Source organism: Rhincodon typus, chromosome 10, assembly GCF_021869965.1.
Source record: "Rhincodon typus isolate 14 chromosome 10, sRhiTyp1.1, whole genome shotgun sequence".
Taxonomy (NCBI): Eukaryota; Metazoa; Chordata; class Chondrichthyes; order Orectolobiformes; family Rhincodontidae; genus Rhincodon; species Rhincodon typus.
Window position 1 is genome coordinate 65,063,154 of NC_063341.1, and position 16,481 is coordinate 65,079,634.

General features: G+C 39.6%; 1 protein-coding gene across 2 annotated transcripts in view; it reads right to left on the reverse strand.

Moving 5' to 3' along the window:
- The window catches only part of ccdc18 (coiled-coil domain containing 18), a 250,198-nt gene that overhangs the window by 67,344 nt on the left and 166,373 nt on the right, over positions 1-16,481 (reverse strand). For both annotated transcript variants that reach the window (XM_048601698.1, XM_048601699.1), the window contains 2 exons: positions 10,091-10,248; positions 3,921-4,123 (listed from right to left, as the gene is read on the reverse strand). In XM_048601698.1, the coding sequence (XP_048457655.1) occupies positions 3,921-4,123; positions 10,091-10,248 (361 nt within the window). The remainder of the gene's footprint in view (positions 1-3,920; positions 4,124-10,090; positions 10,249-16,481) is intronic.

Below are 16,481 nucleotides of genomic sequence, written 5' to 3' on the forward strand. Positions count from 1 at the left end.
CAATGACTAAGAACATTGAACCCATGAAAGGGCTCACATAGTTGATGTGCAATTGAGTCCAATGTTTACCCAGTCATTCTCACGGATATGGGGGAGCTGCTGACCTTGATGACAATCTGGGCACTGCCCTACCAATGCGACTATGTCTACATCCAAGCCTGGCCATCAGACATAACTCCTCACCAACATTTTCATTTTGGAGACTGCCTGCACGGCCCTGATAGAGTTCAGTCAGTATTTAATGATGATCTTTGCTCAGGACAATCACTCTTGTTTGCCATAACAATATGCTATTCTCTGACGTGAGCTTGTCTCTCTGGGTCCAAAAAGGTGTCGGATCTAGTTGTGAAAACTGTTTGGTTTCTCCCATCAATACCAGTCGTATCAGTTTTGAAAGGACTGGATCTTTCTGCTTCCAAAGTCTGATATTGTCAGCTGTGACTGGGAGCATGTCCAGAAAATTTAATACCACGGCAGACTTTACCACTGGGATACCACAGTGGTGCATCTGTTACTGGAAGGTGGGTCAATACATTCACATTTGCTACTCAGCCTTCCAGACGCTGTTCTAACTTGTAATATTACCTAATATTACAGTCCACCGCTGAATGCAGCCTGAAGCTATGGGCAGCATTGCCTTGTCCTCTTTCAGCAGACCAAGTAGAGGTTTGTGGTCTGTAATTATCATAAATTTCTGTCCATAAAGGTATTGGTGGAACTTCCTGACTCCAAATATGACCGCCAATCCTCCTTTTTCTATCTGGGTGTATTTAAGTCCTGGATGCATTATTGGACGTTCCTCTCCATTGGGCCACCTATGAATTAATACCACTACAATGCCTTATGGAAAGGCATCGCATGTCAATACCAGATCTTTCTTGGGATCATATTTGCCAACACCTTAAAGGATGATACTTCATTGAAAGCATATCTATGCGGCCATTTCCAAGGTCGACCCTTTTTAAGGAGTGGATGCACAGGTACCAGGATGGATGCCAGATTACGTACAAACTTTCCATAACAATTTACCAATCAAAGAAATGACAAATTGCTGGACAGTCGTGGGAGCCTGGGCACCTTTGGTCACCCTCACTTTACCTTCCAATGGGTGTAATCTAGTCTAGTTTACTCTCTAGCTCAAGCAGGTCACTTGGAAGGCCTGGAACACACACTTTTCCCTTCTTAGGCACATGCCTGCCTTGAAAAAATGCCTTAGGACAATATCCAAATTCTCTAAGTGTAGCTTATTTTCCCTGTTATTCAGACATCATCTGGGTAGATGGCAACCTGGAGATAGACCTTGCAAAATGTTCTCCATCATCTGTTGAACAGGCTGACAATACCCAAAATGGCAGTCTTGTATATTGGTATATGCCCTTATCATATTAATCATAGCATACTCTGGGAATTGTGGTCTAAATGCAATTCCAAGCAAGCGTGGCTCTTGTCCAACTTCATGAAGGACAATCACCCGCCCAGCTTTCTGTATAAATCCTTTATCTGTGGGACTGGGTATTTATACTTCCTGCTGCCTTGAGAAACCAACTAACATAATCAAAGACCTCTCCCACCCCAATTAAACTGTCTTCCATCCTCTTCCATTGGGTAGAAGATATAAAAGTTTGAATACATAAGAATATAAGAATATAAGAAATAGGAACAGGAGTAGGCCATTTGGCCCATCAAGCCTGCTCCACAATTCAATAAGATCATGGCTGACCTTTTTGTGGACTCAGCTCCACTTACCCGCCTGCTCAACATAACCCTGATTTTCTATACTGTTCAAATATCTATCTTTGCCTTAAAACCACTAAAAATATATATACAAACAGATTCAAGGACAGCTTCTTCCTTGCTGTTTTCAGACTTTTGAATGAAGCTCTCAAATGTTAATATTGATCTCTCCCTCTGCATCTTTTCTGTGGCTTTATTATTCTGTACTCTGATCTGCTACCTAGTGCACTTTGTATGGCGCAATCTGCCTGTAGAGCATGCAAAACAACACTTTCATTGTATCTTGGTACATTTGACCACAATAAATCAAATCAAATAGCCACCTGCGAAGAGCGATTTAGCATTTGTTTAAAATCCCCACAAAGGCTAACCAATCCATCAGGCTTCAAAATCTGTATGACCGGTGCTGCAAATGACACTGGGTGGGCCTTGTAGAATCATGGAAATACTTCCTGATCAAGATGCAATGTGGCCTTGGCTCCTCTGATGGTCGCTAGACCTTCCTGGAAGATTTCCAAGTATTTAATTAGGACTTCATTCATGCAGCCATTTTCTAATTGAAAAATGTTGAGCCAATCTAGGTGAATCTCTCAAAATCAATTTCGCCCCATTAAGCTTGGGTCAGAGCTTTTTACAACAGTCAACTGTAACTGAATCAGCTGCTTTTCGTAAGAGACATTCACTCCTTTTATATGTCTGCAAGGGCTCTAATTGGGCCAGGTTAACAGCCCCAATCAGGGGACTCTCATTCTATGAGATCCAGCTAGCTGACCTAGTTACAATCGCTGCAATCTCATGACAGAAATTTTCTCAAGAACTGAAAATTACAGCTGTAAGCAAAGATTGTATAGACAGGGATTGTTTTTGTTTGAACAAAGGAGGTTGAAGAGAGATTTGATTGAAATGTACAAATTTGAGGGTCCTGGATAGAATGGATGAAAATGCCGTAATTTCCCTGGCAGAGGGGACAGCAACTAGGGGGCACAGATTGGTAGAAGGATTGGAAAGTTACCCAGGGTTGATAGATGTCTGGAACTTACTACCTGAGTGGGTTGTGGTGACAGAAAGACTCATCTTGTTTGAAAGGTCTCTGAATATGCCACTGAAGTCCCTTAACCTCCAGGGACATGGACCAATTGCCCAATAATAGAACTAGGCTGGCTCAATTTGGCACAGGCACAATGGGCAAATTGGCCTTTTTCTGTGTCATAAATCTTTCTATACCTTTCAAATATTCAAAATTTCTGAAGAGGAGGAATGTTGAGGGATATGGAGGAAGGCTGGAGGAATGGAAATATATGAATCGCTCCTTGGGAAGGGAAGCATGGACACAAACAACTGAATGCCTTCTTCTGTGCTGTAATGGTTCCACAAGACTTTGAACAATTTAAATACACATTTCGACAATTTAGAAATGTAAGCAATTCAAAGTATGCACTTGAGTCCAAACTTTCTTTGAAGTTACAAACAACCTAACAATGAACCAAGAATAGTGGCAGTGGTACTATAAAGACTGCTGCTACTACCACCACTATCACCAAAAAAAAACCTATTACCACTTATCACCATGACGTGGAGGTGCCGTTGTTGGATTGGGGTGGACAAAGTCAGAAGTCACACAACATTAGCTTATAGTCCAACAGGTTTATGTGCAATCATAAGTTTTTGGAGGGTAGCTCCTTCATCAGGTGGACTATAACCTGGTGTTGCATGACTTCTGCAATTATCACCAGTGAGTGCAATCTCAAACCATCTTTTTTTAACATCTAAATTACTAGACATATGTATCAACAATGAAACTCAGAATCAAAATAGTAATAAATCAGTATAACTGGTATGGAAATCCTATGTTTGTTAAGTAGGTAAAATAAATCAAAAGTACTCTGGGGCTGATTTATACTTACCAAAGGTTCCCTGGATTCAATTTCAATGTAGGGAGAGTTGATGTCAGTCAAGTCAATAGACATGGCATTACAGTTCACCCCGGAGAGGAGGAGGGAGTAGACTCATCCTGCAATCTTGCTTAATATGCAAGTTCACACAGGAAAGTGCACGCATGTAGGTCTGAGAAAGAAATCAGGAGTCCTGGTGCTGCCCTTGGCCTGGGCCCCTGGCTTTGTTTCCCTCCCACCAACATGGAGCTGTAAATGAAACATTTCTTTATCTGAATGTGTAATTTTACGAACCTCCTCTTCCACATTTCCAATATATTTGCTTTTTTCCAAAAGTTGCTCTTGTATCTGCTCAAAATTATTTATCTGTTCAGTCATCCGAGTCTGCAACATTGAGATTGTAGCCTCAGCATCTAGTAATTGTGCCTGCAGCTTCTCAACTTCTACTTGTCTACATCGCTCCTCTTCTAAGCGCTGCTCCATGGACCTTCTGTCATCTGACAAATCATTAGAAATAGCAAAAGAAAGAATTATTTTCCAAACTAAATAAAGTTACAACGCCTGAAAGCTTACTTTTCAAAACAATGTCAACTGTGATACTTAGATTTGTGCTGAGGTAGTTGGTCTCAATCCTGCAGTAAATGAGAAATGAGACTCAATATGATATAGCTGGAGAGGAGCAGAAGGGCTGTGAATCACTATTTGATCATTTGTTACAACATGGAAGCAAATTATTTTTAGGAATTGAGCTTGCTGATGTGTCCCCTCAGAATTTAGATCAAAGAGTTTTCATTTCCTCCAGATTTTGCATTATCATAATGCTGACCTATGGCAACAGCTGACTGGCCACAAATAAGTGTTGTATATTTTCTAAGTATGATGGACTGCCACTTTAAAGAGTCTGATCATGGTGACAATGATCACATCATGACTCATTTTGGGTGGGAAACAGCTTTGACTAACCTTACAACCTGTAAACATTTCACAAATAAAGCTCCTGCTGCTTAACACTTTGGCTTCCTGGTCCTTATTGCAACTTCACAAGAAGAAAACTGGTGATGAGATGAAAGCAGATATAGACAGCCAAAAAAAAAACAACCCAGGGAACAGGTGAACAGTGCAGAAGATAGTTGCCATGTGCTCTGCTCTGAAGGAACAACCAGTAATGAGAAACCTACAAGGTGGAACTGTCTTGAGCTAAGGGTGTAGACTCGGAAAGAAGCAGGCAGCTTCAGGAATACCTTGTTTTAAACATGAAGTGAGGCAAGGCAAAATTTTTTGTGATGCATCATGCTGTGCAGTTCCTTCACATTTAAAATAAAAAGCAGGACATTTTAGCATTGTACGATGACAATATAGAGAACTGAAACTTTTATACACAGAAATTTCATTATTTTGTTCCAGCTAACAAAATTGTAGCATATATAGTTGTCTCTGTATTCTCAAGTATTCTGAAGGTGGGGGTTAAAGCAATGGAGGAGTCTGGACCAGCCACAGAAACCCAAAATATAAGAGAAACAGTGGCTATTCTATGGAACCATTTCCCTCCAAAACCATTGGTGATTGCTCAATGGTTCAGATTCCACAAAAGCAAGCAGCATGTTGGTGAATCTAACTCCCAGCTCATAGCAGTTTTCAAGAAATTAGCAGAATTCTGTCAATTCAGAGACAATATAAATAATGGTATCAGAGACTGACTGATGTGTGGTTTAAGATTTGAAGCAATCCAGATTATTGTTGGAAAGGAACCTAGACTTAAAGATAGCACTGAAAATAGCAGTCTCATTGGAACTAGCAGCCAAGAAAGCTCAACAGCTAAGCTCGAGCATGAGAGTTCATAAAATGGCGGCTGTGAGATGAGTGCCAAAGCAGACTCAAAACTGCCATCGGTGTGGAGAAACATATCATGCAGCAGCAAATTGCTGGAATAAAAAGGCTATATGCGGAAACCACAACAGAAAGAGTACACTGAACAGGTATGTTGGAGGAAGAAACATGAACAACATGCAGCAAAGTACGGAAATGAAAAAGTAGGAAGAAAATCTCCATGATAGAAGAAGGGCATGAAAACAGCTCAGACTCTCAGACCAAAGAGGAGCTGTTATTAAACACACTGGCCATTGCTAGCAACACCAACTGATATTGGGTCACTCCTTTACTAAATGGTAAACTGGTAAGAATGGAGGAGGACAGAGTGGTAGTTTTATTCATACCTAAAAAAGTGTGTATAAGAAGCAGCTGAGTCATACTACACTGCAACAATCAAATTTGTACTAAGAATGTACAGATGCAAAATGGTGTTTTTAAGGGGTTGTATCTGTGAATGTTCAGTTATTCGTCAGTCTGAAGATTTGTCCTTATGCATTGCCAAAGGACATTTTCTAGCTTTATTGAGAAGGTCATGGCTGGATAAAATCAAACTCAACCGGGGTAAAGTAAATCGCTCATCAGGTACCGAGACTAAGCGATCATAAATTCTAAAGAAATATGCAACTGTTTCAGAGGAGATCTAGAAAGCAAGGAAAAGATCGCCATCAAATTGAAAATCAAGCAAAATCTTGCAAGGCGAGATCAGTGACTTATGCAATCAAATCAAAGGTCAAGGCAGAATTAGAGAGGTTGGTCAAGATGGGAGTCCTTGAACCAGTAAACTTGAGTGATTGGGCCACATCCTTGTGCCAATGATGAAGGAAGATGGCTTGGTACACGTGTGGCAATTTTAAGGTTGCTGTTAATCCAGCATTGTGTGCTGAATAGGACCCTTTGCCTTTAATCAATGGCTATTTATCAGACTAGCTGGAGGTCAGTTATACAGTAAACATTTACCTTAGTCAAGCCTAACTCCAGATGAATGTAGGTCCAGAATCATTAAAATACTTGATGATTGTAACACAAAAGACTATTCAAATACAAGAGACTTCCATTTGGAATAACATCCGCACTTATGTTATTTCAACGCGCTGTCATCACATTTTAAGTGGATTGGAAGGAGTTCAGGGTTATCTAGATGATATTTTAGTCACAGGGAGAAATGAAAAAAGGCATCACCACAATTTATATGCTACTCTGAAGAAACTCCAAGATTACAACGTAAAATTGAGAAAAGACAAATGTGGTATTTTTACATCTCTCAACAAATAATTAGGCCATATCATTGATGCTAAGTGACTAATAGGTCATCTTCAAAACCTATTTTGAAGGTTTTAAACATTACAACCAACTATGATCATTTTTGGGCTTGCTAAATTACTATGGCAGGTTTGTCCCAATGTCTTGCAACCATTCATGCTGTATACATAATAAATTATGGTAAAACAAGAATTGGAAATGGGAAGACGAATGTGAAAGAGCTTTTACACAAGGTGAAGCTTTATTAAAGTCAGAGGTCATGATCAATTTTGACCCAAAGTTACCATTGCACTAAATACACAAAGCATTACCATATGGAGTGGGAGCACTTATTTCTAACATATTACCCAATTGTGAAGAGAAGCCAACAGTTTTCACATTAACGTCATTAAACAATGCAGAAAAAAGATAGATAAAGAAGCTCAAGGAACCATACTTGACATTAGTCAATTCCATCAATAACTGTATGGCTGGGAACTTTCCCTATCAACAGAAAACAGGCCTCAATATTTGGGAAAAACTGAAAGAACTGCGGATGCTGTAAACCAGGAACAAAAACAAAGTTGCTGGAAAAGCTCAGCAGGTCTGGCAGTATCTGTGAAGGAAAAAACAGAGTTAACGTTTTGGGTCCTGTGACTCAATCCTCAGATCCAATCTCTCTTCTTGCCCACCAACTTTAATTTCACTGTCACTCCTGGTGTTTGACCAAGTGTTTGCTAAAACTCATTTCCACAGCCGTATCAAATTCCTCAGTGACTGCCTCCGTTCTGAGGAAGGGTCACCGGACCCGAAACATTAACTCTGTTTTTCCCTTCGCAGATACTGCCAGACCTGCTGAGCTTTTCCAGCAACTTTGCTTTTGTTCTCAATATTTGGGCTTCATACAGGGATATCTTCTATAGCAGCAAGCTGTATGCAGAGGTGGGCATTGTTATCAGCTCGCACAATTAAATATCAGCAATCCAACTTACATGGGAATACTAATGGGCTCTTTACATGACATTTGCCAAATGAGTCAACTACAAACAGTCTTTCTGTAGACATTTTCTACTTTGAATAGAGTAGCAGTCTGGTAACAGCAGGGCAAGCTCAGAAATACACTAGAAATGATCCAATACGATCAAAAGTACTTGGTACTTTGTGGCAAGATCACAGGAACAACTCAGGACTGAAGTCATGCATAACATGGAAGCTGGAACTACCTGTACAAGGAGGATGTCTCCAATGAGGAATGAGATCATCATTCCACCACAGCTAAGGAAATGTGTGAAATCAACCACCAAAGGTCACTGTAGCATTGTCAGAATGAAGGTAATAACAGAAGTTTGTTTTGTGGCCAGGCCTCAACTCTAACATTGAGGAGCAGGCAGGAATGTTTGTAAATTGCGCAACACCTTGCAAACTACCTTCAACAGTACTATCACAGACTTTGGAATGACAAGAAAGGCAATGGAAAAGAGTCTAAATTGACTGCACCAGGCCTTTTGAAGGACAAATGCTTTTAATAGTCATTTTACACAGATACTAAATGGCCTGATGTTGCCATCACAAAGATGGCATCTTCAGAGAAAACCATTAAAAGACTGAGGGTAATCTGAGAGAGATTTTGTTATGCAGAATAGCTTGTTAGTGATAATGGTCCACGGGTTTATATTACAGGAACTTATGGACTATCTAAAGAAGAAATGAATTCAACATATCCAATCATCTCTTTACCATTGAGCTACAAATGGCTTGGCAGAAAGGTTTGTTTAGATAATGAAACATCCTAAAGGCAGACATATCGGAACACAACCCACTTGACAATACAATGCTCATGCTAAAGCGTCAGTTGCTATGGCATTCAATTTGCCGAAACCACATATGATAAAAGACACTTGACTGGAAACATCAGAATCAGGTTTTCCAACAAGAGAACAAGGCCAAACACCATATTTTCCAAAAAGGTCAAGAAGCGTTGGTGAGGATTTAAACCACTGGCAAGAAGTTAGTAACAGCCATCAGTGAAGCACAGACTGGACCGGTTTCCTGTACCATACAGATGTAATTTGGAGAAGATATGCAGATCAAAACTTGGCATCCAGAATCAATGTGCCAGGAACAACATTAATAGAAGAACCACAAATAACTGTGCCAAATAGAGATTTGGACAGAATAGTCACTGAAGAGTCTGAGGGAGACAGTACCTCAGTGGAGAATACCACGATATTGTGTGAGCCTCTGAACATTCAGTCATCTCAGAAAAATACAATGACAGATGATGTTCCTAGTATAACTAAAACACCAGACGTTAAAGCCAACAAGAAAAATAAACAGACACCTGAGGCGGGTGAACAGTCACACGTGAATCAATGACCTCCAGGAAGTCTTACCGACTGACTGTTTTATATATAAAATTGCAAATGTTTTAATTGCGGGAAGCTCTGACGTAAAGGGAGAGGGATGTTCTGCATTTGTGCAAGTATGGTGGATTGTCACTTTAAGCGTGGTCACTTGTTAATGATGACATTCTCAGCCATTTTGAGGCGAAAACAGCTTAGTTTAACTTTGCTGCCTATGGAGTAAACATCTCCATAATTAAACTCCTGCTGTTTAATGCTTCAGCCTCCTGGTCCTACTTGAAACTTAACAAATAAAACATCTGATTATCATATTTTATGCAGCTGAATTGATCAGTACTGCTAAATTAGTGTTGAGAGTTTGTGTTGATGTAAAGTCCCATTGTCAAGATTAAGGCGAATGCTGTGGTGTTGTCTCTTTATCCTGAATTCTTAGAAATGAGGACATGTTCTAACTCTCCAACTATTAATCCCTCATTGTTAATTTTCATTTTCACCAACAAGAATCTAGACCATTGTAGCAACAGAACTCAAAGACATTTTTCCTTCAGTGAGATACAAAACAAACCTTCCCTATGAGGGGCAGGTAAAGACTAAATAGTTATTTTTTTTCTATACATCTAAAATTCTCATCAATATGTTCAGTATATAATTGTTTCAAATTTGGTTTTAAATGTAAAATTAATCTTTACTAAAAAGAAAGAAAAACCCCCTTTAATCCAACCAGTCTCTTTCTCCCTATTTGCCGCTTTTCCTTCAGTCCCTTCCTAGAGAAATACACTTCAATCAATCGCTATTATAGTTTAAACCGGGATGAAATAGTCAATAGCCAATCTGTTACTTATAAAAGGATAAAAGACAATATCTATATTTTAAAAAATATTTTCACAGCACTTCTAACAAAACCAAAAAAGTTAAGATCTTTACTACCATACTGTGAACAAATTGGTAATTTCACTTTTATTCTCTTCTCCATATCTACAAATAATGACTTACCTTTCTTATTTCTGTCTGAGATTAGTTCTGGACTTGCACTATCCAACAAATCACAACTTTTACCCAAAACGTCACCACATTCTTGTGTTGAAAATTTGCTGTTCATCAGGCTTGACTTCAACTTCTGAATTTCATCATCTTTCATGGCTAGTTTAATGCTAAAGGAGAAGAATTTTAGTCCAAAGCCAGAAACTAAGACAATGAAAAAGATAAAAATTCCCTGACACCTCTAAACTTGCATGGCATAAATCACATTTTGTAATACATTACAAAATACTATTCAGTAAATTATATACAAATTTTTAAAAGACCATATGGTAGTCACATGATTAATATCAGAGTATGTGGAGTTTGGAGATAAGACATCTGAATGTCAAGCAAACTAGCAAGTAGGAATAGAAATATTTAAAGGTAGTTATTCAGTCTTGCAAAGTGTGGAAAACTGGGGTTCCACAAGGATCTGTGGCAGAACCATTATTGTCCACAATTTTTACAAAATGATCTAGACTTGGGGAAACAAACGCAAATTATCAAATAGTGCAGTCCACACCAAACCGGAGGATACCATTCATACTGAGGAAAGTACAAACGAGCTTACTGAATGGGCATGTAAATGGGAAATGATAAAGAAGGATAAAGATGCTGCCTACTCATTGGAAAGCAAGTCTTAACGGGTTAGAATTGCCAAGGGTCCAGAAATAGAAACACATATTAAAGCTAGCAATGCAGATTAACAAAATGATTAAAAGTGCAAAACAAAAACCCCATGAATTAGTTTCTAAAACAACAGAAACAAAGAAGTTGCATTCAGTACACATAACATTGATGAGGGCACAATTAGTGTCTTGTGCACTGCTCTGATTTTCATATTACTAAATGGCTGTAGCAACGCCAGAGAATATCACTGAGAAGGTACACCCATCGGGAAAGACTGAGCAGAATTGAGCTCTCTCCCCAGGGAAAAAAGGATGGAGATGTGACCCACAAGGTTTTTAAAGCTATTGTTTCATCAACGAGAAGTTGTAGGCATCATGTGTTATCTAGCAGCACCAAGTCTCTAAGGAATCTCCTTAATTCAGTTTCTGCTGGGTCCTCAAATAAATATGGCTTACAGATAAATTTTAGAGGAGAGGCAAGAGTGGTTGGATTTGATATGATATTGCACCAAGGAATATCTTATAGTCTTATCTTGCTTTACCATCATCAAATACCTTAGGATAAACGTTTTGAGAATTATTGTGAACAAAAACAATCGGACTAGCCACATAAATACTGTGGCTATAAGAGCATATCAGAGATTTTGTGGTGAATGACTCCCCAAAGCTTTTTCATGATCTACAGGATCGTAATGGAATACTGTCCATTTGCCTGCATGAGTCTAGCTCACAAAGCATTGAAAGAGCTGAACAACATTCTCAACAAAACAAATCGTTCACCTGTACTACATTTACCCTGCTGCTACTGATGTACACTTGATGCAGTATTTACCATCTACAAGATACATCACAGTACCTGCCTTGGCATCTCTGACAGCTTAATAAAGCTATCTAAACAAGGCACATGGAAAAATCAATAGCTCCAAATTCCTGTCCAAGTTACACACCATCTTGACTAGAACTTATATTGTAGCTTCTTCGTTGACACTGGAAGTTTTATTATTTTAACCCAAATGATACTATAGCAGCAACTTTACCATGTGACTTGCAACAGTTCAAAAAGACACTTTACCCTTAGCTTCTCCAGGAAGAGAGAGCTGGGTAATAAATGTCATCTTTGCCACTGAAACCGACATCCCATGAACGAGTACACACTAAAAATGATTCAGTTGGTTGGAGTTGATAGCTGCGAAATTCAGCTCCATATGGTTTCAGCACTACAGAAGGCCCAAAAAATGATGAAAACTGAATGGTAGGTTTCCTGTACAGCCTGCACTGATCATTACATTATGAAAAATGATAACACAGGTCAGAAGAATGCAAAGTTGGTAGTTCATGATGTTAGTCACATTGCGATGCTAATTTGGCATCTAACTAGGAGATGCAGCTCTACCTGTCCCCATTGGCAGAGAAACAAGCCGCCACCTTCCAGCGTAGAGTTAGATGCTTAGAAGGGAATGAAAACAATCTAAGCCCTGCTGTGGTGCACAACCTCTGGGGAATTCATAAGGGACGTAAATAGGTAAAATGAGAAACCTTGATACTTGTCACCTTGCCTTTATCAGTTCTACCAGAAAGTCAACAGTTCCACCATTAAAACAAATGTAAATTATTTTGCTGGTGAACTTTTCTGAAATAAATGTAAAATTAGATAATAGTGTAGTTACTTGCACTATATTTCTATGACCTGAGATATTTTTAAATTGGAATGGGAACTGTAGACTTTTTTTTCCAGCAGAAGTGATAATTTTACAACACAAACAGAAGTTGCTGGAAAAGCTCAGCAGGTCTGGCAGCACCTATAAAGAAAAAAATCAGAGTTAACGTTTCAGGTCTGGTGACCCTTCCTCAAAACTCTGGTTTCGGTTTTTATTTGATAATTTTACATATTACTCTAGTCTCAGGTTTTACATCACATTTAACATTTAATTATTTAATATAGACAGAATTCTCCAAATTGCAGCAACAAATCTGTTAGAGAGGTAGTGAAAGACAGTGGATTTTAAAAAAATAAACCTGTTCAGGCACACATCTGGAGCAGGTGAGACTTGAACCTGTGCCAGATGTAGGGATTAGTATTTTTTCCTGAATCAACCTGTTTATTATACAGTCCTGGAGAAGGTGAGACTTGAACCCAGGTCTCCTGGCTTAGCGCTAAGTACACTACCACTGTACTACAAGAGTTCTTATGCCTTTGAAGAATTGTATATCTGATCACCAATTTTCAGCTGTGATCTTTCAAATCAGTATGGACTTTGCTTGTCCACACTCCAAGATAATACAACAGGAAGATCAAGATGGAAGGGGAGCTCCAGCTGCAAGAAGACCAGCAGCAGGAGCATCCATCATCCATTACAACTGTAGCATTCTGTTTATCAGCCAATGGAGGACACCAGTACGCTTCCAAAGTTTCAGCAAGGCCACTTGGCTCTAAAGCACATTGCAGTCTTGATTCAAACACGCACAAAAGTGTTGAATTTAAAGGCAACGTGAGCGTAACTGATGGGACGTCAAGGTAGCTGTTGATCAAATGAGGAATCAAGGAATGCTAGTAAAAGTGGAATTAATTGGAATTTTGGGGAAGACATTTCACCAATTGAGCTCATCTTGTAAAGGATTATTCAGATGGTATCCAATAGCTGTCATTTTCAGCTGCTCACAAATGACTATCCCTCTAACATAAGTTCAGAGATGAGGGCATTCGACAAATATTGCACTGTGTTCAGTACAATTGTGACATTTTAGATATTGCAATTGTCTGTGCTTGCACGTAGCAAGATGACTGCAGTGAAACTGGCTGATAAGTGGCAAGTAACATACACATCGTGCAAGTGTCAGGCAATAACCATTTACAACAAGAAAAGAACTTCCCTTCACACTCCAGTACATTACCATCACTGAATCCCTTATCGGCATTCTGGGATTTACCATTGACCAGAACTTAAATGGATCAGCTCATAAATGTAATGGCTATAAGAACGGGTCAGAGACTGGGTATTCTTCAGTGAGTAATTCGGAATCACACAATTGTTACAGCACAGAAGGATGCCATTCAGCCTATAATGTCTGCGCTGGCTGTCCAACAATCATTATGACTTGGTATCAGTCTCCTGCCTTTTTCCATAACCTTGCACATTTGTTCATATTCAAATAATCCTCTAATGCCTTCTGGAATGTCACATAGACTGTCTCACCACACATGCAGGCACTGCGTTCCAGACCTGAACCACTCATTTTATGAAAAAGTTATTTCTCATATCACGTTTATGTTTGCAAATAACTTTAAATCTGTACCCAGATTTTTTTTCGATCCATTTGCTAGCAGGAGCAGTTTATTCCAAATTACTCCACCTAGATCTCTCTTTATTTTAGAAACTTCTATCACATTTCCTCTCAGCTGCCTTCTCCCCAAGTAGAACGGTCCCATCTTCTCCAACCTGTCCTTATAATTTAAGTTACTCATCTCTGTCAATTTTGTTAATCTGTGCTGACCTCTGTCCACTGTGTTTGAATCCTTTCTACAGTGTGGCAACCAGAATTGCACACAACATACCAGGTATCTTGTACAACTTCTGCACAACCCCTTCCTCTTATACCCTGTACCCTTATTAAATTCATGATAGTGCTCTCTTCACTTGATCTGCCGCATTCAGTGGTCTATGCACATAAAAATCCAGGTCCACCTGCTTCTGCACTGCTTAAGCATTATACCCCTATTTTATTTTGTCTGTCCATGTTCATCCTCCCAAAAGCATCACCTCACACTTCTCCATATTGACTTTCTTCTGCCACCTATCTGCCCACTTAAGCTATCTTGTCTGTTTCTTTTCAGATTTCTACACCATCCTCACAATTTACAATGCTTTCATTTATATAAAAATAAGTTTAATAATGCTTAAGTATATAAGGAAAGTAGGAAAGAATTAAACAAGGAATTAGAAGGCCTAAAAAGGGTCACGAAAACTGTTTGCAAACAGGATTAAGGAGAATCCCAAGGCTTTTTATATAAAGAGCAAGAGGGTAGCAGGGAAAGGGTAGGCCTACTCAAGGACAAAGGAGGAAATCTGTGTGGAGCCAGATGAGGTAGGTGAGGTCCTAAACGAATACTTTGTTTCAGTATTTACCAACGAGAAGGAATTGGTGGAGATGATCTCAGGGAAGGGAGTGTCCAATTTTCTAAGCCAAGTTGCTTTTGAAAAATCAAGAGCAGTTGTGTGTATTAAAAAGTATTAAAGTAGACAAGTTCTCAGGTCTTGATGGGATCAATGCCAGAATATTGAGGGAGGCAAGAGAACAAACTGATGGAGCATTGACAGACATCTTTATATCCTCTTTGGCCACAGCTGAGGTCTCAGAAGACTGGAGAATAGCCAATATAGTCCCATTGTTTAAGAAGGATAACTGTGATAATCCTGGAAATTACAGGCCTATGACTCTCACGTCAGTGGTAGGGAAATTATTGGTAAAGATTCTCAGGGACAAGATCTATATGCATTCAGAAACAAATAGACTTACTAGCAACAGACAGCATGGTTTTGTGCGGGGAGGTCATGTCTCTCTAACTTGATCGAGTGTTTTGAGGAGGTGACAAACATGATTGATGAGGGAAAAGCAGTTGATATTGTCTACATGGAAGGTCAAGTACAGGTGGAAATTATACAGTGAATGGCAGAAATCTTAGGAGTATTGATATGCAGAGGGATCTGGGTGTGCAGGTCCACAGATCACTGAAGGTAGCTATGCAGGTAGGTAAAGTAGTAAAAAGGCCTATGGCATACTTGCCTTCATTGGAAGGGGTGTTGAGTATAAGGATAGACAAGTTATGCTGCAGCTTAATAGGACTTTAGTTAGGCTACACTTGGACTGTTGTGTACAGTTTTGGTCACCAGAAGGATGTGGATGCTTTGGAGAGGGTACAGAGAATGTTTACCAGGATGTTGCCTGATATGGGGGATTTTAGCTATGAAGAACCTTTTGGATAGACTGGATTTGTTTTCACTGGAACATCAATTACTAGGTGATTCAGGTTCAAGGTGCGAGGGGGGAATTTTAAAAGAGATGTGCAAGGCAAATTTTTCACACAAAGGGTGGCAAGTGCCTGGAATGCATTGCCAGAGGAGGTGATGGAAGCAGACACATTAGCAGCACTCAAGAAACACCTGGACAACATGAATAGGAAGGGAATAGAGGGATACAGATCCTCTAAGTGAAGACAGTTTAAATATGGAAGGGCAAAATGTGTCAGCGCAAGCTTGCAGGGCTGAAGGGTCTGTTCCTGTGCTGTATTGTTCTTCTCAAACTCCTGTTATGTGTCACTTTGTCCAGCAAGATAGATGGAAGTGCTGAAGAGAATGCGCTACTATGGGTGATGTGCCATTTACAGCTGAATAGCTGAAAGAATGGTGAAGCTACAAGGTTTGGGCCTGAGGTCTGCAGCAGTGCTAAACGTATGAAGGTCAGGTGCAGCATATCAATGTTAAGGACACGTCCTCCTGATTGCCAATTGCTGTGTGAGAAGGGTGTAGTAAAATGAGCCATGTGTGAGTTTGCTGATTAAGTGATTAGGATATGGCATTGCAGCCAGTTTAACTGACCAAGATTATTCCTGAGAGATCAGTGAACTTTGTCCAGAACTGCAGCCAGGTCCTCAGGACTAGATTCCTTGACCTTTCAGGTGATGAATGACTCCCTATTTCTTTGGTCCCCTTCTGAACAATGTTCTCTCCCTTTCCAAT